At 40.3% G+C, this 25754-nt stretch overlaps 2 protein-coding genes across 4 annotated transcripts in view; one reads left to right on the top strand and one right to left on the bottom strand.

Annotated features, from left to right (window-relative positions):
* LOC104943439 (troponin T, fast skeletal muscle isoforms-like) overlaps positions 1-25729 on the top strand; it is a 49506-nt gene extending 23777 nt beyond the window's left edge. For all 3 annotated transcript variants that reach the window (XM_010768828.1, XM_010768826.1, XM_010768827.1), the window contains 3 exons: positions 24340-24430; positions 25041-25081; positions 25529-25729. In XM_010768828.1, coding sequence (XP_010767130.1) covers positions 24340-24430; positions 25041-25081; positions 25529-25565 — 169 coding nt within the window. In that variant the 3' untranslated portion in view covers positions 25566-25729. The remainder of the gene's footprint in view (positions 1-24339; positions 24431-25040; positions 25082-25528) is intronic.
* slc32a1 (solute carrier family 32 member 1) lies at positions 9820-13383 on the bottom strand. Its single transcript, XM_010768825.1, has 2 exons — positions 12577-13383; positions 9820-11829 (listed from the first exon to the last, which is right to left on the bottom strand). Exons 1-2 carry the CDS (start codon positions 12952-12954, stop codon positions 10642-10644), a joined length of 1566 nt encoding a protein of 521 aa, XP_010767127.1. The 5' UTR covers positions 12955-13383; the 3' UTR covers positions 9820-10641.
* Positions 25730-25754: the final 25 nt, after the last annotated feature.

The raw sequence follows: 25754 nt of genomic DNA, 5'->3' as shown, positions 1-25754 counted from the left end.
TGTCCGTGAGCTACGGTTGTAATGGGATTAGGCTAGGATACACTGGTAATCGTGTAACATGACGACTAAAATTCCAAGACCGCACCCATCGCAAGGAAAAAATTTTTGCGGAAGGAGACCGGGGAGGTCCCTCGCGTCAATCCACGGCCTTAACACAGTCAACGTCCTTTGGTACCTCCTTGGAAGTATAATTATTATTTTTATTTAACTAGATCTTTATTAATATCATGTATATCGCCTTTGATTAAACTGACTAGAAAAAAGTAAAACAAGGTATTGAGAATGTAAATGTGAATGGGACGACTTAATCGCTCGCTTTTTTACATTCGATAATGACTTGGCTTTTAGTGAGATCGTGGAATAATGGAATAGATCGACGTGTAGGTTATGTATCAACACTACATATCTGCTGTTATCGACTGTAACCATGGGTGTAAGTTGTGAGTTTCTATTGTCTAAGCGCCTCTTTTAGTGTCTTTGGATGTCAGTTTGTCACCGCGATCTATCCGGTGATGCGATTTACCGAATGAAGCAGAATCAGACCAGTTTTGACCAGAAGGTTACGTAATTCTGCTATTTTCACTACTACGAAACGTCAATTAGTATCCAATATTAGTTACACTGACACAGGAAATTACCAAGACTATTGTATAAAAGAAACACCGGCCTAAGCTGCAAAACGTGACCGAGAACGGAATTTACAGTTTAGTACATAAAAATTTACAAAGCCCGGGTTTTGTAGTAGTAGTAGTATATATATTTTAGCCTCTTGGCACAGCTATTTTTTAGCGTACTTGTCACAAACTCAATATAAAGAGCTAATCTGAGGAACCTAAGCACACAAAAAATAAGCAAGTTAGGAACAATTACAACAAACCCACTTTTAGTCAGAACTTGATCCCCCGAAAGAGTTGAATTAGCACTAAAATTCGCGTAATGCAAATTACGAACGTTGCGTAATGCGTTTGTCTCCATTAGCTCTATGTGCTAAAGAAAAAAAGTTTAATTAATAAAAAAAATCAAACAAAAAAGACAACTTACATATGAATTTCCAAGTCCCCATTAGTTGACAATTTTTGCTATGACAAGTTTTTTGTTAAGAGTATTTAACATACAAAAAGTTCGAAAAATTACCATTAGCAAAAGATTTTAGTACTATAGTTAATTAAACTGCGGTTTATTAGAACAATACTAAAAACGGTTATTAGCTTGTCCGGGGCGGCTCAGACTTGGACGTACACGTTCGCAGGGTACAATGGGAACGAAGGGGACGCTAGTGGAACTATATTCGTAGACGTAGCCACGTACAACGAGAGATTTACAGACGGGTCTCCTATCGAGTTTCGAGCTCTCCCTAAGCCAGTCTGTCGCGATTTGAGAGTGTGGAAATGTCCTAGCGTTGGAGAACTCAGACCACTCACCCCTATAAAACTAACGCCGGAATCTGAAAAATTGTACAGACGAACACAAAAGTAATTCTTTTTTCTGTTAAACACTTATTCACTCCACCGTCCTTATCCGATTGGTCGCGCTCGGGGGCGAAGGGGAACTACGAATAGATTAGCGACAAGTGACAGAGCGGGTTCGGGGGCGAGTGTGGTGGTACTCAATCTTCATCCACTTAAAGAGGGTTTTTTTTCGAGATTGACAAGGAAATTTCTACCCCTACTCGTCAGTACAACACCTACACGATGTCTGTTCGGACTCCACTTACACTCGCAAGTGAACGCAGAGTCTCAGACGTTGTTAGGTCGTCCACCGTCACTCGTCGTCAAGAAACGGACGTATACGTTCAAGTTTTTGCGTTGCGGGAAATTTCCCTAAATCCGAAGGGGAGGCAAGGTAGTGTTGTGAGTAATTTGGTGTCAATAAGCGGTTCCCTTTTAACCGGACTTAAAACTTTGTGTGTGTCTCGCCACACTCCCGTCGCCGCACTGCTCCAGTTTGTTACCACATCAACACGATTTTATTTTAAGATGTTCCGAAGCCGGTTGTCGGAGAAAAGACTCAAGTAAGTGGCAAAGAGATGTACGGTGAATTACGGAGAACTTGAGGTTCAGGGAGACCCGAAACGACAGTAATTACTTACGTTTACCTTTCCGAATGAAGCCTCATCACATACTATTACTTCCACGAGATCCATTATCGAACGTCGATAACCTTAAATTTGTTTGCCACCCTCCCTCCCACATTCCAGTTCCCACCCATCCAGCTTCCGTCTGAGTGGAAGTGCAACTAGGACTACCCCCTCGCCTAAGGACCGGAAGTAAGAGGTAACCACAGAGAGCCAACTGAGGAACGGTCTAACGCCCGGGTTACCCCTAAGGAGAGACGTGCCCTCTTTATTTGTTTTTCTTTCTTTACTACGCTTCCAGCGAAAGTTTACACATCTTCGGACCTCGTAACTTTGGAAGTCACGGAGGACTTGCAGGAGACAGTGTGACACGACGTCCCTTTATGTCTACGGACGACGACGACAGACTCAGTTAGGTAGTGGTGTGAAGTGTCCGCGCGATGACCTGATAACACGGTGTGTGCCTCGCCAAAGTCGGCTGGCGCGCACACTTTCATACATAAGTATATATACACACACGTCTCTCACCCACAAATAACAGAAACCCGCTCTCGTAAAAAGCTGGTGAATATAGTGAGACCCTACGTAGCCCAGAAGAGAGAGACACACACACAACGTGTCGGGGAGAGAACAAACAAAGGTGTACACATACACAGACAGGAGCTCGCTACTGACGTTACGTACACTCCACGGTCTCGGTTTCTTTACGCTCACTACTTACGTCGGAGTGTAAAAGGAACCGCGCCCGTTCCGGTTGGCCTAGCTTTCGTTTTATCTACCACTGTAATTCAGTGTGAGCCGGTTGTGCCGCGAGAATACGTGGTAAGGCGAGACCTCGGACTTAGTCTCCGTTCTGATTATTTATTAGAAATTAATATTGACGTCCTTAAATATGACTGGAAGTCGGCGTAGGAGGGGTTTCCGTTGGGTGACCTGACTTTTACAAGTAAAGTCTTTACTCTGCCTTCTCATAAAAATAAGAGAAATTGACCTGAACGTTCGAAGATTAATGGAGACTGTTTTCGCGTGCTCGTGTAAAGGTGTTAAGAGTAATTACCTAGACTAAATTTTCAGTCCGTAGGAATCTGTGAGCACGAACGTTGCTACTGTCGTTCCGCCTTGTAAATAAACTTGAATTGTCTCGCCTTGCAAGAGACTTGTAGTAGAGGTGATTTCCGGAGTTTTCCTGGACCAACTTCCAACGACTACCCCCGATGTGGTGACGGCAATACCCAGACTTGGGGGTGTGGGAGGTAGTTAGTCGCCGTCAGAGCACTATACGAGACGATCGTCTTATTGTCTACTTTACATTTTGTAGGTGCTCAGCTGTCCGATAACAAAGTCTCGACCGTACCCACGATAAACTTAATCGTTGATACGACGATTACTTGTACTTTTCTCGCCCAGGGGTCCCTGGAGGATCGCGAATCGGAGTCGGGGAACGCATAATAAGGGTGAGTAGGCGTAGAGCTAGTTGCGTGTTGAAGATTGTCACGGAAGGCGATGGAGCGCGGAGGTATTTTGCTGTGTAGTCTTCCATTGTTCGAACCTCCCTCTTGACTTCGCCTTTCAGATTAATTTATACCTAATCTTAATTATTTCCGCTACAACGTATGCTCAGTTTGATCTAGGGAGTCGGAAAGAGTGTGTAAGTCCGCGAGATGAGGAAGCCGGAGAACAGCCTATTACTAGAGGAGGGTTGCTGCCATTACAGGGAAAGTAACGGGTCTATGGTACTGTCATCAGAGGACTGTACGGACCTCTAATTACGGACTAACGGAAGACTTTACACGAATCGTGCTTGTGTATACGTCCGTCGCCTCCGCCGACAAAGATTTCTATCTGCTCCGTATTCCTGAAGTGTCCGGAGGAGCACTGGTCTTTCAGGAGGTGACAGATCTATTTCTTTTACAAGACTCGATTATAAATTATTCTTTGAATTTCTCACCGTTTATTCTCACACATTGTGCCTCGCCGGAGACCCCCTATTGTGTGTCAAACGGGACCATGCGTATGTTAACGTCCATAAGTGGTCCTCTGTCCATAATGAAAAATTAATGCGACAAAAGTGTGCTCAGGCTCGTCCGTAGCACACTTCTAATCGTCCGACTCTTCAGAGTAAACCCGGCTATAAACTATCATTTATTGACGCCATTACTGAAACTGGAAACCTTCCCGTACGGACGAAACTCACGTTCGGTACGAGATTCACGCCGTCCCCTACCTAAGTTGCGTTTCGTGTCCCATAACATACGCCTGCCCATACCATAACCCCACCACCACCATGGGCCACTCGATTCACAACATTACCCTAACCCTAACCCTAATCCTAACCCTCACACCAGATACTGACTGGTTTTCGGATCCCCCCAGACCCCCCCAATAAAGCAAAAATGCATGTTTCAGAGTGGCCTTTTATTGTGGCCAGCCTAAGGCACACCTGTGCAATAATCATGCTGTCTAATCAGCATCTTGATATGCCACACCTGTGAGGTGGGATGGATTATCTCGGCAAAGGAGAAGTGCTCACTATCACAGATTTTTTCAGATTTGTGAACAATATTTGAGAGAAATTGTTATTTTGTGTATATAGAAAATGTTTTAGATCTTTGAGTTCATCTCATGAAAAATGGGAGCAAAAACAAAAGTGTTGCGTTTATATTTTTGTTCAGTGTAAGAAACTGCAGTCAAGAGTGGTTTTAAGAAAAAGCTTTAAGGTTCTACATTTCAGACATAAAACTGCTTTTTGAATATATAGATGTTCTTTTAACAGAGTTGTTCACATACTAAGTCACTCAATTTAATGTCACCATGTAAATATAATACACTGCACAAGCCTTTCAAATATAAATGAATACAACTTCAGATACAATGTGCCCTGTATTTGTTATTTTACTTATTTACTACTTTGAAACCAGATTATTTTGAAGACGGAACTAAGTGTTCAAGCTGTGGTTTCACTAAACGACTAAAGGATTGTTATTCCTTCAATAATAATGATTGAACCACAATGACATCATCATGCAGTCCTGCTCATGGACCGCATTAATGAAACTCTTGAGTGTTCTTTTAACGCTGATTCAGTTACACTTACCTGAGGAACGTAAGGCCCCATTGAGCTGGTGTTGAGGCGTACATGGATGTAAGGAGGTATCTGAGATGATGAAACAACATTTGTTAACAGTCATGTTTTATGTCAATAATGGGTACATGCTTCTTACATTTGAGGTGCACTTACCATGCTGTCATTGATGAGAACCTGAATCCGTCCCCCAGAGTAGAGTGTGTATGAGGCGGAGTTCACGGTGAATTCAGACAGGCCCATCGACAGCATGTAGTCGGGCTGCTCAGGCACAGTGAAATTCTGGGCCTCAAAGGGAGGCCTTTCATGAGTTTTCATATCGTAGAACTCTCCCTTTAAATAGAACGTTGGAAAATGACCCATTACCGCTACTGTTTACCATTTTGTTATTTATATTCATACGTTTTGGCACCCAATATAAATGATTTGTTGCTTACTTTAAGACCCAGAATCATACTTGATGCATGAATGACAGGTACGCCAGTCAGAGGGATGTCGAGTACTAAGTTTTCATCCACTTGAATGGACACTGATGAGAGTAGAAATCATTTGTTACTGAATAATCTCATTATACATTTAAATCCCTGACTCTTATTTGACAATTGCTTTAAAATAAAGGTCTTATTTGCACTAAGCACCTAGTATCAATGTGTAACAAAAAAAGAGTACATCTATATATTGGGGCAGAGTTTTTAAAAGTCTGAGGCAGCCCCCCCAGGGTTCCAAACTGATTTAAGGATTACATTAAATAATTTCACATATAATTATCCAAATGTATGCATGGTTTGGTTAAAGAGTAAGTTCAGATATAAAGTAGTTCTGTACCAACACAATGCACAATCATTGTACCTTTTCCAGAGCAGAAAGACATATAAAATATATATTTTTACATTTTTGGTGTTGATCCCAAAGGAAATATAAAAAAACTATTAAAACCTGTTTATTATGAGATAACCGGCTGTAATACCTTCCATGGCCTGCAGGTGGTACTCCAAGCTCCCAATGGATTCCTCCACATTAGGGCAGATCTATAAAGGGAAAAAACAAGGCCAATGTCCTGCCATGCTCACCACCAACATCTTTACAGTGAGAATTATCTGATGACGAAACAGCATTGACAAATCCACCACTGTTCAATGTGATAAAGACAAACTCTTACTTTGCTCCTTATTTCACCCCTCATCCGCCCCTTGAAATGCTCCACAAAAGGCTGGAAGATCCAACTATTGACAAAAACAAATGTAGAACTTACATCTCCACATCATGTATCACCCTTTTCTCTCTCTCTACCTCTGTTCTACTGTACCTCGCTCCACCTTCAAATCGAATGTCCACGTCTCCAACCTGAGCATCACAGCTGACGCTGGTGACGGACAGATGCCCGCCAGGATCTTTCCCCAGCTCCACCACTGAGGTCACATCCAAACCAAAGATAGCCATGTTGAAGGATCCTCCGTCATGGCTTAAAAAACACAATACAAAAAAAAAAAGTAAGTTGAAGTTGGTGTTAGTAAGAATGATTTCCCCCAAAGTCACAGAAACCATTTGAAACGTGTGCGAATATGTATTGTCTACTCTATACACATAAAATCAGCAGACTGACCTCAGTGACGTGTCAATATTCTAACGTATTATACATGTATTGATTGCAAATCTAACCTAATTAAGAAATTAAAATATTTGTTTCTCGCCTGGCCATGTTGATTACATTTTTTTGCTATCAATTTAACCACAACTAAATAGTAAAAATGGAGTTAGGAAAAAGTATGAAGTTAGATTAAAATGCCAATTTAAGAATGGGCTCAGCTAGGCAGTCCTTAGACCTTGGCCACTATCTAAAACAATGATAGTGCTTTGATTAAACTGCATGATAAAAAAGGCCTTATAATATCCCCAGTAGGCTGTTACTTGCAGTAAACATTCAACTCTGTGGATGACATTATAGTATGAACTCTCAGGGCCATCATGGTACTGTGTTAAGGAACAGGAAGTCCCAGAATTTACTGGATTTTTTTTTTTTTTTGGTTGGGTGAATGGGCACAACAAACTTGTGTGCCAATTTTAAGAATCAACACTGCTAACATTAGCCTAACTGGTCCAACTGGTCTTGAATCAAGATAGTACTGGATTTTTGAAAGTAATGTCGATGTAGCACAAGTGAACACGTGATTTCTTATCTTAAAATGACCATAGCTCCGCGTGAGACATTGACATGGTGCTTTTAAGGAGACACTTCCTTTTCTAATTGACCCCAGATAAACGGAACAGACAAAGGGAAATTTTCCTCTTAATCTCACTTCCTCATTTCACCTTCATGTAAATGTATTTTGCGAAGAGAAGTGTTTTATTTATATATTTAAATTGTTATCTTTGTTTGTCATCAATTTTCTATAGTTGTAAAGAGGATGATCAGATTATATCAGGTTTCTGAGCAGCTGCCGAACATCACTAGTGTTGGAAAGCAATTAAATACATTTGATAAAGTACTGTAATTAAGAAACATTTTTCAACAAACAAATTTCCATTTTAATCTACCTTAAACTTCTATTCCACCACGTATTTGAGGAAAATATACTTTCTATTTAAACATGTTTCAACATGATTTACAGGATTATACAATGGATTAAGGTGTGGCAGTGTTTGAAGTCACTTAAAAGAGCTTCAACTTTACCAGCTGCAATATTAAATTGCATTATTCTGAAATGGAACATTTTGCATAATGAGTATACTTTTGATTTAGGTATTTTAGATTAGATATACTTTGCTAACATTTTTGTACACTCTAACTTAAGATTTTGAATGCAGGACTTTAATGTTCTGCAGTGTAGTACTGATATTTGTACTCAATTGAAAGATCCAGGTACTTCTTCCAGTATACTGGCAACAGAAACTCACATTAAACCAAAGTGTGTCATCCAGCCGCCGGCCAGTGCCACACTGAGGCCTGAGATGGATGTGGTGAATCCTGTGTTGTCCGGATTGAACTCAACAATCGGCTCTGGAAAGTCACACTTCGTTATGGTGATGCTGTGTTGCACATGGGGAGGGGAGAGGCAGGACACAGGTCTTAGGGGTGTAAAGATGTCAAATAAAATGTATCAAGTATGTAGAGGTCTTCAGGAATGTCATCATACCCTGTTAGAATGTAGTGTATGCCAAAGACTTCACCACTGAAGTCAGGGAGAGTGATATGCTCCAGCTTCTCCTCAACCCATCCTGCACCTAAATGCTTTCCTGAGACAAACAGCACATTTGTACAGTTTTAAAAACTGTGAATGAAACATTTCTCCTAACGATTTAATTGGGTTCTTTATAAAAAGAGAGTCAAAGCAATCTAACGCCCCATGAAGCTGTTATTTTAGGTTTAAATAAACTGAACATCTGAGTGAATGGCACCTCATTTTGCCTTACCGTACTGAAGTCCTTTTCTAGTCAGGATGACTTGTATGGCAGGGTTTTCACCACAGGTAAAAGAAATGAGCATCAGCACCACAATCACTGCTGGAAGCATCTTCCTGGGTCCACTGAGCTGCGAGCAATTGACCAAATACAACTTAGTATGAATGTAATCACAAAACTCCTCACAGTCAAATAACTATACTGAGACTTTTACATGTTACTGTGCAATGTGAATAAAGTCAAACTAGTATCCTCAGTAAAGCTGTTAAAGTTATATTTTGTAGCATACCTGAATTACTGCAGAATGGTTAACCAAGTTGAAAGGCGTCTTCACTGCTTCACTGCGTTGATTCAACTACTGCAGCTTCCTGGTTCACGAGAAGTGAAACTTACTGCACCCATGTCTGGCAAACTGCTTGATTGTTTATTTTTTATGTGCGTGTGGGTGTGTCTCTGTGTGAAGAAAAGGAAACTATTTTTGAATCTGCTCTGAGTGTGTAAAAGCATACTGTATTCTCAACATCATTCGCTTTTATGTTGAAAAAAGCAGAATATTGTAACCATTTTTTAAAAAGCAGATTGATGTAAATGTTTTTGTGATCAGAAACAGGGTATTTGAGCGACATCCTCATTCTTAAAATAAAGTATCGTCATGGTGGAGTATCATGAAAAAGGATGTGAAAATGATCTTCTCTATGCTGACTTTACATCCTGAATTCACATCTGACTTCAATATTTCCAATGATATATCAACAGATATCAATTGTAAATATGTTGATGTCTGTATGTTCTGTAATCCCTGGTGTGCTGTTTTGCTAGGTGTATGTCTGTTGTTAGCCGTGGAAACAAATATCCCCCTGGGACAATGAATACAAACCTAAAGAGAGCAGTGCCAGGTTTTCATGCAGTGTGCTATGTGAAGGGTTCATGTGCAAAGGCAATATCTCTGTTTTTTATTTATTTTGTGCATTAAAGGGAATGTCAATCAAACTAGTGTTACTAGTTTTTCCTTATTTAAATAGAATATATTTTGTATTAAGTTTCATTATTTTACTAGCTTTTAATCGTTTTTGTTTTTTTAAATAAACGACTAACATGATGTTTTGTAGGTATGCTAACTTTGGGAAACTGTCTAATTGGGCAAATGTAGCTGTTCTCGAGAACATAACAATTAAAAATAAAAAGGCTCCTCGGCCATCCCTGGCTACATTTCAAGGAAACATTAGAATCACCAGCCATAAAATATTTGATTTATTTATCTCTTAATTCAACAAATACTCTTGGTCTCACACACCATGATTAGTTCCATTAAATCACATTTAACAAGTTCAATAGGAAGAGAATATTATCAGACTTTTTTTTCTTCATATAACACAATTAGGACCCACTTTGCACCAGCTTGCACTTTGAAATCACTTCATCCAGAATGACACTTGAAACACCAAGAAAACAAACAAGCCAACGAAGACTACTATAGGCAAAAGATGGAAAATAAAACACAAAAACGAACTGAAATAAATAAATTCTGTTTAAACAACTACACATACGGTTTTCATTGTTTATTATTATTATGATCCACCCAGCACCTGATTGGTGCCTTGTTGTCATATTTTCTCTGATGGGATTAATGAAATTTCAAGCAGCTCATAACATATTCACTCCATTGTTTTCACTTATTTCATTCCCAAATATAAACACGTACACACTCACAGTAAGACCCATGGCGGATATTTTTACTGGATCTTTGACAACTTTGCATGAAGACTGATACCTGGACATGTAAATCCCCGCGTATTCGCCACCCCCCACCCCCCTCCCCCTTTTTTATGCGGAGCTTGTCTGTCCAGTGAATAAAACATGTTTTCTGGAATGAGTAGACTACTTTACACTATGATTGTAGAGTTCATTATTGCACATTTTCACGAAGGCAAAATAAAAAGATGTACATTTCACACAAATAATCCTTCTCACGAGCTTCTTTGTCAAGTGGCTAACGTGATGTTGTAATAAGGTCTGCGTCATGACAACCTGCCGGAGCGCGGCATTTCAAGACATCACCATTCAATAAAGGTCATCTCTGAAGCTCTCAGTCGTGGAGATCGTACGTGTACGCCTCTATGAGCCCTTCAACCGAGTGAATGAAGCCAGATATGGCGCATATGCCCCCAATAACAAAAATGGCAACGTCGAAGAAGACGTGGTGCCACAGGAGCTTCCTCCACTGGAGCTTCAGGTGGAAGAGGCTTGGCAGGAGGAAGCACAGGCCAGCCCCGGTGAGGCTCCCAGTTAAACCCATAAGGAGGGCAAAATGGGGGACAAAGACGGCCATAAGCAGGGTGAACACCACCAGGCCAATTCGCAGGCCCAGACCCCAGGATTTCAACTGCCCAGTAGGGCCGTAGCAGTCAGGGAACATGGCTCTCCCGCCATCCTGAAAAAAGGATTTCTCCAGGACCTCCACTGCAGCAAAGAAGGGCAGCGGGTAGGACAACAGCGCCTTGGACACGAGGAAGATGTTCACCACAGCCCGGATGGTGGAAGGCAGGTTATCTGTGATGACCTCTTTGGTGGCGTCTGCCCAAGTCAAGTACGCCACCAGGGCGAAGAGGCCCTTCAGGACGCAGGCGGAGATGTGAGTCCAGTCCATCATGCAGTGGAACTCGCTGGGTTTCGACATGTTTCCCTCCAGGGAGGGGAGGAAGATCTGGGAGGTGTAGCTGAACACGATGATGCCGATGGAGATGGGGAACTTCTTAACGTCGATGTAAAACTTGACCTTATCCCAGGCCCAGTCGCGTGCCCTGGAGAGGCAGTAGGCGATCACGAGGACGTTAATGACGAAGTGCGCGAGAGTGCAGAGCAAGCTGAACTTGGACACGGCCTTCAGGTTCTTCAGGAACGCGCACGGCAGGAGCGCGACCGTGGCCACCACGGACCAGGCTTTCTGGGAGACGGGGAACCCCGGGAAGCTGTTGACCATCAGGTTTCCGCTGACCACCACATACAGGATGCACGTCATGACCAGCTCGATGATCTGAGCCACGTTCACGACGTGCCCGCCCAGCGCGGGGAAGCGGGGCGCGCAGCAGGCATTGGCGATGTCAACGTAGGAGTCCCTCACGCGCACTTGCCTTCCGTCCTCGTCCTCCTCATACAGACACGCGATTAGGATTTTCCCGGTGTAGCAGCACACCACAGCGGCGAAGATAATGAGGAAGAGACCGAGGTAGCCACCGTGGAGGATGGCGTACGGTAGGCCGAGGACGAACATGCCCTGCGGACAGAGAGGCGCAGTTAATGGACGAGGCCCGCATCACAGTGACAGGCCGAGCACCCGGCATGCAAGGGCTCAAACAGCTCACCTCTTACATAATAACAGTAATAAAAAAAAGGATATATATTTTTTACAATGCATCGCAGAAAAGTCTTAATTATATTAATTTTCTATGTTTTCCTCACAAAATAAATTTTACCACAAGCCATGCCCTTGAAAATCGGCCCTTTCGTTTGAGCAGGCTGTGCTGGATCGAATTAACACAATTAAAAAGACAATGTAAAAACGAAATGTTAAATTGAATTGATTACATTTTCAATTTGATGGAGACGCTGATAAGCACGTGCAGGGCCATTCAGCCTCGGGACTATCAAAGGCAGCAGGCCCGGCCTGCAGCCCCACTGATAAAAAGATTTGAATAAATAAATCCTAACACCCATTGGCTGCAACGAATCCACTCTCAAACCATGAAATAAACGTTGAATTGAAGCCTGCATTAAATCATCATAACATTTAAACATGTTTAAAGACATTTAAAGCTCAGCATATTTGTTAGAACATATTGCTTTTTTTCTTATCTTTAATAATGGGAAATCATGCGCATCCCACTCTAAATAAAATCTGGAATTCTAGAAATAAATCTTAAAAAATGAAAATCTTCAAGGTGACTTTTGGTCCTGCTGTAGGCCTCAGCCATGCACCAGACGGGGTCTCAGCATGCAGACATGCAGGATGAGAGCAGTTTACCTGGATGGCGTTGGTGACGTTCCAGCCTGCTTCCCACGTCGTGATCTTTGGCTTCTCCTCGTCCAGAGAGCCTCCTGTCTTCAGGCCTGGCGCGTGGCCGGTGCCGTCTCTCTGGTAGTGGCTGTCTCCATCCAGCTCCCCCTCGCCCTCCACCTGTCCCCCCTCATCTTCTCCCTGGAGGACATCCATTTGCATCCCTTGCCTGTAGTCATAATCCAAGTCGTCGCACTCGGCGAACCCCACACCCTCCTCGTCCGTGGCGGCCTGGAAGCCCAGCCGGGCGAACACCCCGCTGACCTTGGCCTGGGATTTGTTGGACACCGTGTGGGCCGCATTGGTCAGCTTGTTGGAGAGCTTGTGTCGTATTAGGTGAGCCATCGTTACCCCAATAAATTACGTTCTTCAATTGAAAATGATACTACCGAGTAAAGAGCAGAGAGGCAGATGCATGCAGGATGATGTTTCTCTTGTTTGAGCTGCTACAGTAAAGTCATGCCTGTTGCCTCTTCGATGTCGTCGCAAAGTAAGCTTACCCTCCGTTTCATCCAAACCGTTAACAATCCTCAGCCGCTTTTCTTCGCTTGCTCATCCATAGTACTCCCTCAAATAATGCTCCTTGGTATCTGCATCAACGAAGAAACGGCCCAAAAAAGAGACAGGAGGGAAATTGGTCCTAATTTGTCTTAAAAAATATATATAAATTAGCACTTTTTTTTCAGTTGGGCGTCCTGTTGAGCACGAGCGCTGGAATCTCTGACTGCATCACCGAAAAGAGAGGAGCGTGCACGTGTCTGCATAGAGTGGCAGAGAAACAGCTCGCGCACAACAGAACTGTCACGGGAGAGAAAGAGGGAGAGGGAGAGAGGGAGGGAGAGAGAGAGAGAGAGAGGGAGAAAGAGAGGGAGTAGAGAGGGAGAAAGAGAGAGAGAAAGAGAGAGTCTTTAATTCACCAGTAATCACGACTCGCGAGGATAACCCGGGCATTTAAAGACATTATTACAGAATCGCTCGTGACATTTTCCATGAATGAAGAGATCAAACATTTCACCTGATTGCATGTCAACAGGTCAAAATGCGATGTTTTCAAACCAAATAGTCATGCTCAATAACTCTCTAACATTTATTGAATGAAAACATAGTCTTCATTTGTTTACATTATTACATACAGAGCTACAGTTGTATTTTCAAAATGTTCGATGTGTTCAATGCAGCAAATAAAACGCCGTCTATATAAATTCGCTTTATAGACTTTTTTTCGTTAGAAAAAATGTAGACTGTTCCGTCTGACCTGCTCAAATGTATTTAAACATGTGAAATAAATCTTACATTGTGAACTGATGCATGCGAACTGCAACATATGCGTCACACAGAGCCGCAGTAGCACGGTGCATGTATTTTCTGTAATGTTAAGACAAAAGGCCTTACATTTCAAGGGTAGATTAATATTTGTAAGGAATTATGAAATTACATTTTTCAATTTGATGGAATACACAGAAAATATTTCAATGCATATTCCAATATTTTAATTTGATGTGTTTTTATAAACAGACCGGGGGAAATACATGTATTGCCATACAGCATGGGCCCTATCTTAAATGTAAAACATTTAAATGATTGCCAAAATGATTTTCCGATCTGCTTGTTTATATTTTTGACAAATGCATACGTGTACAGATTTTAAGTTTCCAGCTCATTAAGCAGCTTGATGCCAGATGAGCATGTTCAGCAGGCTGTGAAGGGATGCAACTCGTGGCTGATATGATGAACATCCTGCAGCTGGCCTGCATGCCGCAGAGCCCGACAGCACCACGGAAAGCTCCTTAAACACTGAAAGACTGTCAGACTCCTCCTCAGCCTTTTCACTTTCAAACTGAGTAAAACAAAAAACAGAATCCACCCATTTATCATGCACTAAAACCCATATTTAAATGTCTGCAGTGCACATTGGAAACAAATCTCAAGGGTAAAGTCATTTCCTCTCCACCTCAGCTCTAATCCTCGGGAATACGAAGTACCTCGTCTCTTCCTCCATAATCTGCTGTGACACGGCTGAGCAAATGTGTCATCACATTTTTGCAGCCTGCTAGCAGATATGTAGCCCGCTGTGGCAGAAAGGCTGACAAATAAAATGGTTTCTCTCTCAAAGCCGTTTCTAAGCTTTTCAAAAGTATTTTAAAAAAAACACGTTAATTAGGGATACGAGGTTGATTGAAATGGTCAAACAGAGACATGTTGGAAGAAATACAATATATTACGGCCAGCATTGCAAGACAGAAAAACGCAACATGGATGGTCTAAATTTAGAAACCAGCCAGAGGACAGAGAAAGTTCCGCATATTTTCATGCTTGGCTTGGGCTGCTTTGGCAGCTGCTATTTGTGCTCAGGCCAACACAATGTTTGTTAGTGAGTGTGTGTCATCCATGTCTGGGGGTATGTGCACCCACGTGTGTGTGTGTGTGTGTGTGTGTGTGTGTGTGTGTGTGTGTGTGTGTGTGTGTGTGTGTGTGTGTGGGACAGAGAGAGAGTGTGTGTGTGTGTGTGTGTGTGTGTGTGTGTGTGTGTGCGTGTGTGCGTGTGTGTGTGTGTGTGTGTTTGTAGAGTCCCTCTGAGCTCTAATCCATCTGGAAACCACATCCAGGTCCTGCAGACTGTCACCCTGTCCTTGCTCCACGTGTCCCAACATGTCCGCTCTCAGCAGATCGGACCAGAATAAGTTTTCATGGTTTCCTCATTTGAGCTTTGATGATGACGCTGACGACAGCTGTGGTTTTACTGTCTGTATGTGTGTTCATTAGAAGAAAAAAACACAGCAGGGACTGACAACTCTATAAACTACAGGAATATGGACTGGGGTTGTATACTTTTGTCACAGTTCATATGTCTATCAATCCAATTGTTCGAGACTTCCAAATGACTTCATGTAATTGTTTTCTGTTTCTGTTGAGCTTTGAAAAAAGGAAGTGAAAAGTATTACATTTGGATTAAACCATAAATAAAATAAAATCCAGCAAACAGCAGAAGATGCCCTGAACACTTATATCCCCTATAACATGACTAATATAAATACACTAACCTGATACTGGACACTATAAACTGACCTGGCATCAGTCCCAGGGGGATATCTAGGATACTGGTTTGAAACGCGAGACGTTCGCTGTAACGCCAAGCAGACGGAAACGGGATTAAGAGCTTAAGACAAACTCAAAAAGCTGAGAAAGTGTCAAATGATGTTGGTTCTACAGATATACAGAACATGTTGTACCATTTTGGTTACTTTTTTAGTCAAAATCTCTGTTATGAACTTAGATTTGACATATTGAGACCTGTTACTGACTGACAAGGGCGGAGGAAGTCATTACGTCTGTCATTGATGATTGATGTATCCCTTTTTATTTGTCTCTTATTTATTTTAACCATCTTTGTGATTAACATTAGAACCGGTATTGCTAAATAGCCCTTCCCCAACAGACTTTTTTCCCACTGTGATGCTTCCATAGCATTTGTACTATATGCCTCTTATGCATTAACATACATTGGCAACACAGTGATAATCATTAGTACCTCTACAAGATAATTAATCAGGACTAAAGGTTATTTAAAGCCACTTTGTGTTGTTCTGAAGGTATTATCAGAATCCCCAATGAGACATAACCACATGTTTCTAAATGACCTTCTCGATCTTTCAAAAAATGATCTGGACAAAGCACATACTAGCTTCTAATCAGTAGTGGTATATGTCCAGAGAGATGGAATAGCAGCAGACCCTAATTTGTTTACATTTAAAATATGTGCAGATGAAAGGGCGAGACTCTGAATTACCCGAAGGTATTAACATGCATGTCAATGTGTTAGCCGTGTGCCAGACACTACCGTTCTGCACTGAGGGTGATCGGACATCCCTCCACGACCTGCACGCCTCCAGGACCCTGAGGCGGGCAGGGAAGATAGTGGCAGACCCCTCGCACCCTGGACACAAACTGTTCATCCCCCTCCCCTCTGGCAGGAGGCTGCGCTCCATCAGGACCAAAACCTCTTGTGTCATGTCCAAGAAACTTATAGTGAAAGTTTATTCTTTATGTTAGAGTTGTCATGTCCCTTTGTCTTGTGCTTTATGCCTATGCCCTTAATTATTTCTCCCTCTCATTTCAGGCCTCCACGCTCCCCGCCCCTTTCTGTCTCCTGCTTCCTTGATTATTTTCCCAGCCCTGATTGTTTCCAACTGTGTCCCCTTTACCTGTGTATATATTGTGTTAGCTCCCTCCTGTTCATTGTCAGTTATTTGTCTCTCGAAGACCTACGTATCGGCTTATCTCAAGGACCTTTCACGGACCTATGCTATAGATCACGATTCTAGTTTTCCTCGAAAGAGTGTTTTGTTTTCCTTATTTTATTATTGTGCAAAATTCCAGTAAAGTCTTTATTTTGAAACGCTATCTGAGTCTGAGTTTTGAGTCGTGCAATTGAGTTCATGCCTCAGTGTTCACCCCTTGACATCTTGCCACCTGAACAGTTTCTTCCCCTCTGATATCGGCCTCATCAACAAGTCCTGGCCCCCCACTGTCACTGATTTTAATCCATCCCATAATAACTTTATGCATTACATTAATGCACATCATGCGAACAACATTATTTTTAAAATTGTAAATCCTGCACATGCACATTTCTTCTCAACACTTCCTCTTTTAAATCAGCAAAGCTCTCCACTTTAAATACAGTATATAGTATTTGTTATATTTTATTATATTTGACTGTAACCAGTTTTTCACATAATTATATATTTTGTGTAAATATTGTTAATTTGTTATAATAGTCTTAACATATTTTTTTTTAAATAGCTTTTATAACATTCCTATTTTAGATTTTATTTTGTTTGCTATGTATTCTTCTTTCTTTGTCTTTGAATGCACCACATATACCAAAGGTAATTCCTTGTATGTGCAAACCTACTATTCTGATTAGCTTGAGTTCAGTCTTATGAGTTATCGTAATAGTTCAGACAAAAACCATAACAAATCTGTATAAAGTACTTTCCTTTCTAGGCTCTCTATGGTCCAAGAAAAAGGAGAGTGGAGTGCCTGGGAAATAAAACACATCAGCGGTCAGCATGTTATTACAACATTCCTATCCATGTGTCTTGAATACAAATCCTAACACAACCATTTTCAGTGTTAAAAAAACAGGCTGTTCGATAGAAATCCTTTTCAGGAACCATAGAGAGCCTGTAAACATTATAGCTGTTTGAATTTGAGTGAACTATTCCTTATAGCTTATCGCATAATACATTTTTTTCAAGGGATTGCATGAGGTCTCACTATTAGACTCTTGTAGCTCTGGAGCAATAAACCCGAACACCCTACTGTAGTTGGACTTACAAAAAACACAGTGAGTCAGTTTTAAGTCTCAGGATACTTTGTGTTGATTCCAAGTTATCTGTCATGCACAAAGCCGTTACACACCAAAGCTCCCACACAGCTGGTATCAAAAGTATACGGCTGAGGAGGTGTGTTCTTTCCAAAAAATCACACTCATACTTAAGGAATCCGGGTGTGTTTGAGGCCAGCAGTCAACAATACACTAATACTGAAAAGCAGAACATTTTTGTACAAATCAGCAAAAATGGCAAATTATCCCATGAGAGTGACTCACTTAAATTTCTCGCTGGAAATTATTACGACATAATGTATGACTGTAATTATTTGGTATTTTTGTATGGCCTTGGATTCAAAGTGAATGTAAAAGTGAATTAGAATAAAGAGTTTTCAAAGTTTTGAATAAATTGGTTTAAAAAGGGGCCACCCTCCTAAAGAAGAGAAGAGTGCAAGTGGTTCTGAAACTGTATTGGGTTTTGATTAATTTGATTGTTTTGGTATTACACTGCCTGCTGCCGTGGTTTCACCTGGTTCATTGCTGGACCGGGATTGGTCTCTGCTTGTCATTTCTCCTGCTCCTGATTGGCTGCCTGCTCTGATGTTCAGGCTGAGCTCCAGCTTCAGAGAGCATGGTCTGCCGCCCCCCCCCCCTGCCTTATAGAAGATTCATTTTCCAAATGTATCACAGGATTATAGGAACAGACTGTAAAGCTGAGTATCAGACTGCAGGATTCATCTTTAATACTGTCTGTCATCACACTGATGGAGGAGGCAATACTCTCTCAACTGAAAGGACAAGTCTGGTGATAGCACTTACTCTTCCTATAGTACACAAATCTCTAGAAAATACTACAACTAACAGTGAACTCTTGTTGTTGACAAAAAAAGCCTTTAAAAAACAGAACTGCGTATATGTGTTTTAAAAAGTACTGATGCACGGATGGTAGCACAAATGCATTGTTGAATAACTCACTGAAGAAATGTAAATCACAAAAATCTAATACAAATAAATACCTGTAGTAACTGGCCTTATGTCTGAATCTCAGACAAAAAGGCTGACTTTATAATCAAAATTCTGATATTTTTCTCAGACTTCCAAAACAAAAATTTACTTTTGGTCAGACTTAAAAAATAAATAACATGTGGACCCTCTCCTCTTCCATATGATATCTAGCCTGTACAAAAAGCAGTCTATTAATCACACTTTATAATATTAAATATTTTTCTACTATTTACTTTTGTTTTTCTTTATCTGCTTTCCTTTTTATGTAAACATTGTTATGTAAACATTGTATTGTACATCTGTTGATAAAAGCTCTCTAATAGAGCTGGACAATTGTTGAAATATTCCAGGACTGACACAATTTTCTGCATTTGATTGTGCTGCCATCAGGTTCATGTTCTTTTTGGTTTATTTGCATGTGTCCCAGGAAGAGGAGGGGGTGTGAGAGTCGGGGATATTCCGAAATGATACCAGCCTCAGTTGAAAGGGCACTTGTCTTGGATTTCACGAGCTGCTAAATTTAACATGCTGCCTTCCCATCAAGCTGTGAGTGATCTGAGCTGTTCGGTCCCACACCACCACTGTAAGTCTCTGAAGCTTTTAAAAATCTCACTTTTATAGGACAACAAACAAATAAACAAACACCACATAGGTTTTGAGAATTACAATTAGGTGTCACACATACATTTAGGCCCCGTCCACACGGAGACAAAAACGAAAACTAACCTTAGTCGTTTTCAAAAAAGTCTTCCATCCACATGGAAACGGCTCAAGAAACGTGTTCGTCTACACGAAAATGCTCAAAAACGCTGGAGACGCTGTAGTACATATGCCGGGCTTGTAAGTGGCGCTATGTTATTATTATTAATATTATATTATTATTGTTGCTGATGGTTGTGGTAGAGGATCTGTAGATTTTGCACTAAAATCTGTATCATGGTCAGTAGCGTCTGGAGCACGAACGCAACCCTGTGATCCGCCATTGTTGTTGTTGTTGGCGAAACGCATCAGCAATGACGCGGGGGGTGAGCAGGAGAGGCGAGGTTCTGGCGTCATCGTTTTCAGGAAATGATCGTATAGGGCGTACAGTGTACACACGGAGCTGCACGCGTTTCGTCCTCAGACCTACCCACTTTTGGAGCCGTTATCAAAGTGTATCGGATTAGGGCTACGAATCCACGTTTCCGTTTCGGCCTCGTGTGGGCGAACCGTCTATGCGATAGAGAACGTTAGCGGATTCAACTGATATCGTCTCCGTGTGGGCGGGGCCTTACTACTGTGTGTTAATTCATTCTGGCTTTTGCTATCCAAAAATAAACAAATAAATGTAAATATAATATGAGAACTTATATAAGTATGTATTTTGTAACAATAGTAGAAATCTTGACTGCCATCAAATATTATTTGCCTGATAGATGTAACTTTATATTCAGTTTTTAAAGTTGGCTAGTGTTTCGTTTTCAGGTTTGAGAGTTAAGGTTTGGGGTTTTGCATTATCAATTACAAAATCTAACACATATCCACATATATATATATATATAAATACAAATAAACTTGCCANGTTGTTCCAGTGCAGTTTTCAGAATGAATCTTTGTCTGTTATAGTCCGGGCAGCTAAAAAATACATGATGTATTGTCTCTGGTTGTTGGCAACCATCACAATTGTGTGATGGTTGCCAACAACCAGAGACAATACATCATGTATTTTTTAGCTGCCCGGACTATAACAGACAAAGATTCATTCTGAAAACTGCACTGGAACAACTCAACATCAAGGACATGGATTTCAAGGCAATATTTGAAAGTAAATCAAGAAATGAAGCAAACAAGCTGATCTTCAAATTCCTCAAAAGCACTGGTCTGAGGACAAGGATTTAGTATGAACATTTAATAACTAAACAGTAGGTGGCGATATATGCTCCAAGTGGAAGCGATTCGCCATTAAAGAAAAGAAGAAGAAGAAGAAAACACCGAATGAACAGACTTACAAAACCCATAACCAGACAGACAACACTAAAACCGTGACATAAACCTAGGAGTTTGACAATTCAACTGTTGCTTACAGGTATCTTCTTCTCTTTCTGCCCTTAAATTGTAAGTCTTATCTAACCATTGTTCAGCGTTTTTTCCTCTATGTACAAATAAAATGTTCATACAAATAACCTTCACTGGTAAAGAGTACTTTACAAACTCATAGCATAAAGACCACTCAAAAATATAGAGTATTCTTCTCAGACATCTGACTGTACACAACCAAGTTGTGTGGCAAACGGACACTCATTTTCTACGGTAGTGTACGTCACAACTTCTATTTACTAGATTATTAAATAAAATTGCAGTTACATCAGTACCTTTACTGTAACTGAAATATTGTTTGTGAAGTTGTGTTATTTGTACACATACAGTAAGTGAGCAGACAGCTGCTTCACTCATGTGTGACTCCCCACTGCTCTGTGACTTTCAGTCATTGTTCCTGAAAACTCACCCTCTCTTACGAAACAACAAACCGCTGCTAAGAGAAAACTGTATTTCTTCACTTGCTTAGAGGAGTCGAGGGATGGTCAGTCACAATATCTATAGAGGTTAATACAATTCCATTTTTATAATAAGTAGGTATAAGTGAAAGAACATAACTAAGTATATTTCAATTGCTTATTTTTGTAAGTTAATCTTATTTTGGTCTGTTTTGTTTATCTGACAGCTTTTTATAGATACTCTAGATGTTAAGATTTGAAATACAAAGTATCAAAAAATAATATGATGCATTTAAAAATTAAACTAGCAGTATATGTTTTAATTAGTCGACATTCACCAGCTACAACATAATCATGCGCCGTACATGTTAAGGCACTCTCTATTTCTGCATAGTTAGTAATTTGACTCTGAATGCTGTTGGCCAACTCTCACAGGTGGCAGAGTTAGTCTGTTTCATGATTGTAAGTGTTTTGCACTATATTTGAAATGTCTAGGTTAGCTAGCTAGCTAGCTTACAGCAGTATTGCAATAATACCAGAAGGAATCATGCAATCACATCGTTTAAATAAGCCAATAAAACTTATATTTTAGGTAAGTTTCCAGTAACAGTTACAGTTTGACAACTTCTTATCCCGTAACATCAACAAGAGCTCCGATCGCAACTGTGTGCATCACTTTTTAGTGTCCCTGTTTCCATTGAGTTTTGAGCTTCTTGAAGAGTTTTGTAGTTGGGAAATGTTTTTATTTCTTTTAACCTGTTAAGCCCTGAGCCTGTTTTTCAGGTTTCAGGCTCGAAAAATATATTCCCAGAACAAATGACCATATCTTCACTTCTAAAAGGGGTACATTTAATAATCTTTTTTCTCAAAGCAATGATACACCTGTGAGTTGGATGTAGAAAAGTCAGAATCAGTATAGATGTTTTTATTTTTAAATAAAAATTCAGATTGAACATAGTAAAGAAATGTAAATTATAGTGTCCGTCCAAAAAAAAAACATTACTTATAGTGAAAACCACCCTTGAATGATGGGATAGTAGACAAAAAGCTTTAGGAATCCAAAGTACAACATATAATAAGTACCCTGTATCAAGATTGATGCAAAACAAGTGAAATTTGACCTTTTATAGAGAGATTTAGAAAAAGAAACCCACCTCTNGTCGGATCGTGCACCAAAATAAATAAATAAGTGGTCCGAAAAAGGCTTTTAATGCACAAAAAAAATACACTAGCCTTCCTCAGGCCAGTGTGTTTGTACGGCGGACAGGAGCACTCCATGTTGATGAGAAACTGTAGAAATGATCGGGGAATCCCTCGCGGAGTGGAGTCATGAGACTGGATCTGAATTTATGTCTTTTGTATTTGTGTGGTTTGGTGTCCAGCTGTCTCGATCAGCTGTGCCGCAGCCGTCTCCACTGCGTTTTGTGTCCCAGCTGTCGATCAGCTGTGCGCAGCGTCTCCACTGCAGCAACTCTATATCCACCAGTTAAAGGAAATACAACTCATGTGTTGTGTTTTATCAGCTGTACAATTTACCACATGGTGCTCTTAGTTTCCATACCTCCTGTGTTTTACGAGCGACTTATCAAGTCTTAGCAAACGGCCTAAAACACGATTAAACATGATAGTATAAAACCATGCTCGTATCTACAACCTATAGAAATGCAAAACGGCGTCAGTTTAGACGTAATTCTATCCTCCTGCTTACCGCATCATTTATGAGAAAACATTTCATAACATTAACACAACATATTCGAGGTGGTTTTAAATAACATATCCGTATTTATTTATTTCTCCAAGTTATGTTTTTGTGTGCACTGAGGAGTCGCAAACAGTCGTTTGTTTAATCATTTTAAGATTGGCTTTAATCAATGTTTGAAAAATGAATTCTTCATATATGATAAATGAGAGGTAACGTTTTATTTATGGTATTATTTTCACATATTTCTCTCCATTCTTCCTTCTGCCAACGGTGTCGCAGTTTCTCGTCTCTCCCGTTTTTGTGCTTAGTGCGTACGCATGGGTTAGAGTTTGCGTGGAGGACCGCACGTTTTCCCGTCAAGTTAGTATTTTATAAATCGCAAACATTGCGTAGAAACTGGCGTACGCCATTTTTGAGCGTATATCCCTTTATAAATGAGGCCCCAGAGCATTGATCACTGATGCACAATCATCATTAAAATGTTTAAATTAAATCTTAACAACACAAAACCTTCACATTCCTGAAAGAAAAGGCTATTTGGTTATTTGCTGCGTTATCACCACAAATGTATCTTCATTTAGTGTCAACCAGTAAACAATACACCCCTCTTTGTACACAAAAAGCTACGCGCTGTTCATGTCAATATGTCAGAAGCATCAATCTGCATAAATCTCTATTTCTGATTTTGGGTTGAACTGTCCCTTTAATGGTGCCAAACTGTAATCAAATATAGGCTTTAATTAATCAGAATGTCCCATCAATATGTTTGTTAACTCTCTAGAACTAAATCCATTAATACAAATATACAAACCTTGAAGACTTAAAAAAAATACATTTTACATTGTAAAAAAATACAGTGTATTATATTAAAGAAAGAGAAAACTAATTATTATTACATTATTACATTGCATTTAGCTGACGCTTTTATCCAAAGCGACTGAGGTTTGAGAGAGAATAGAGTAATATGATTAAGTATTACTTAAGCCTTGGTATTACTGTTTGCTGATTAGATAATAATGGATTCAAGGTATTATGCATCGCAAACAGACTTTGGACTTTTTAGTGTAATCCCTTTAAGATAATAATGTTTTAACAGAATCAGAAAATAGAAAAGTAATATTTAAGATCACCCCAGATTCACTTGCATGAGGCAACATATCACTTCCAGCTGCTGTTAGACTTTGTTTATTGAACGTTTGATTTGTGTTTGTCAGGGATAAGGCGAAGGAGCTGTGGGAGTGGCTGCACGACCTGGAGACGATTAAATACGACCACTGTGAGAGGCTCAAGAGACAGAGATATGAGGTCAGTGAGCAAATGGTGTATTAGTTTGTTCACACATCAAAGACTACAATTGAAAACGTTTACATTGATTTCATGGAGCATACTGTATCTGTCGAATAAGTAAATACCTTTTTCAGATTTCTAGATACATAAGTTGAATTTAGTTTTGGTTACTAAAAACATAAGCAAGACTTCAGCACTTCTTAAATAAATAAAAAGGGTGTTGTCACGCTCACTGATACATGTTGATAGGTCAGGATCCTCTCTTTTTTTTCCTCCATTGCTTCGGTTGACATTTATTATGATCAAGTCAGTATATTTATGTTTGTATGAAAAGGGCTTTCTACAGTGATTGAGGTTTAACACATAATTGTTTTGGGTCATTTGAACAATGATACCATGAATAGTTAAAAACTAGTCAATCTTAAAAAATCGGACCAAACTTCTCTCCCTATACTTATTTTTAGGTAAACAGGATTTACATAAATACTGTGGATTGTGTTCAATTGGTGGTCATTTAATGTGGAAAAAGCTGCATGTTGCAGCTCAAAACAGATAATATCAAAGTTCTCGAGGTGTGAAAGTCATTTCCCTGATATTTCTGCTTTAAACACCACTGTTTGTCTTCCAGGTGATCTCTCTCAGGAACCGCATTGATGAGCTGCAAAAACAGTAAGGCCCTCAGACAATCAAATGAACTCTGCACACAGTTCAACACAGACTGATAGTATTTCTTAAAGATAGAGATTTCTGTCCTGTCAAGTGCATTTAAATATTGCCAATGGTCAATTGGTTACTTTAAGTCTCAAAACGTTACTTAAGTACAATACTTCTATTTAGTTAGACTCCACAACCTAATACAACATTTGGCTAGCTTTTATGATTGGTTTGACTTCAGATTTCATTTTTGATAACATAGTTAACAACTGTTTAGGTATATTGTTGTAACTAGCTTGTTTAAACACCAGGGGGCAATGTAGCTTCAAGAAATTGTTCCAGTAGTTTGTTTGTTTCCCACCCTTTGCTATGTTATGAAATGGGTATCCATCTATAATTACATCAACCGTAAGAGGATCACTGCACACATCTGACTCTGTTTCTGCTCTTTGCGCTTTGCAGCAGCAAAAAGGGAGCCGCCTCCCGCCGCAGGAAGTGAGCGGCTGTTGACTGATGGTCGGTCAGCCCGGACAGGAGGCGCCTTCCCTCGGATACAACAGCGGCTAAAACCCGTAGAGACCCGGAGCTCAGATGGATTTCTTAGTTTCTGCTTGAGTTTTCTGGATGAATTTAGCTTCAATAAAGACATTTAAAAAAATATGATCACTGTGTTTGCTTTTTTATATAT

Source organism: Notothenia coriiceps, unplaced genomic scaffold, assembly GCF_000735185.1.
Source record: "Notothenia coriiceps isolate Sejong01 unplaced genomic scaffold, NC01 NC01_scaffold00006102, whole genome shotgun sequence".
NCBI lineage: Eukaryota > Metazoa > Chordata > Actinopteri > Perciformes > Nototheniidae > Notothenia > Notothenia coriiceps.
This window is presented reverse-complemented; position numbering and strand designations above follow the sequence as displayed.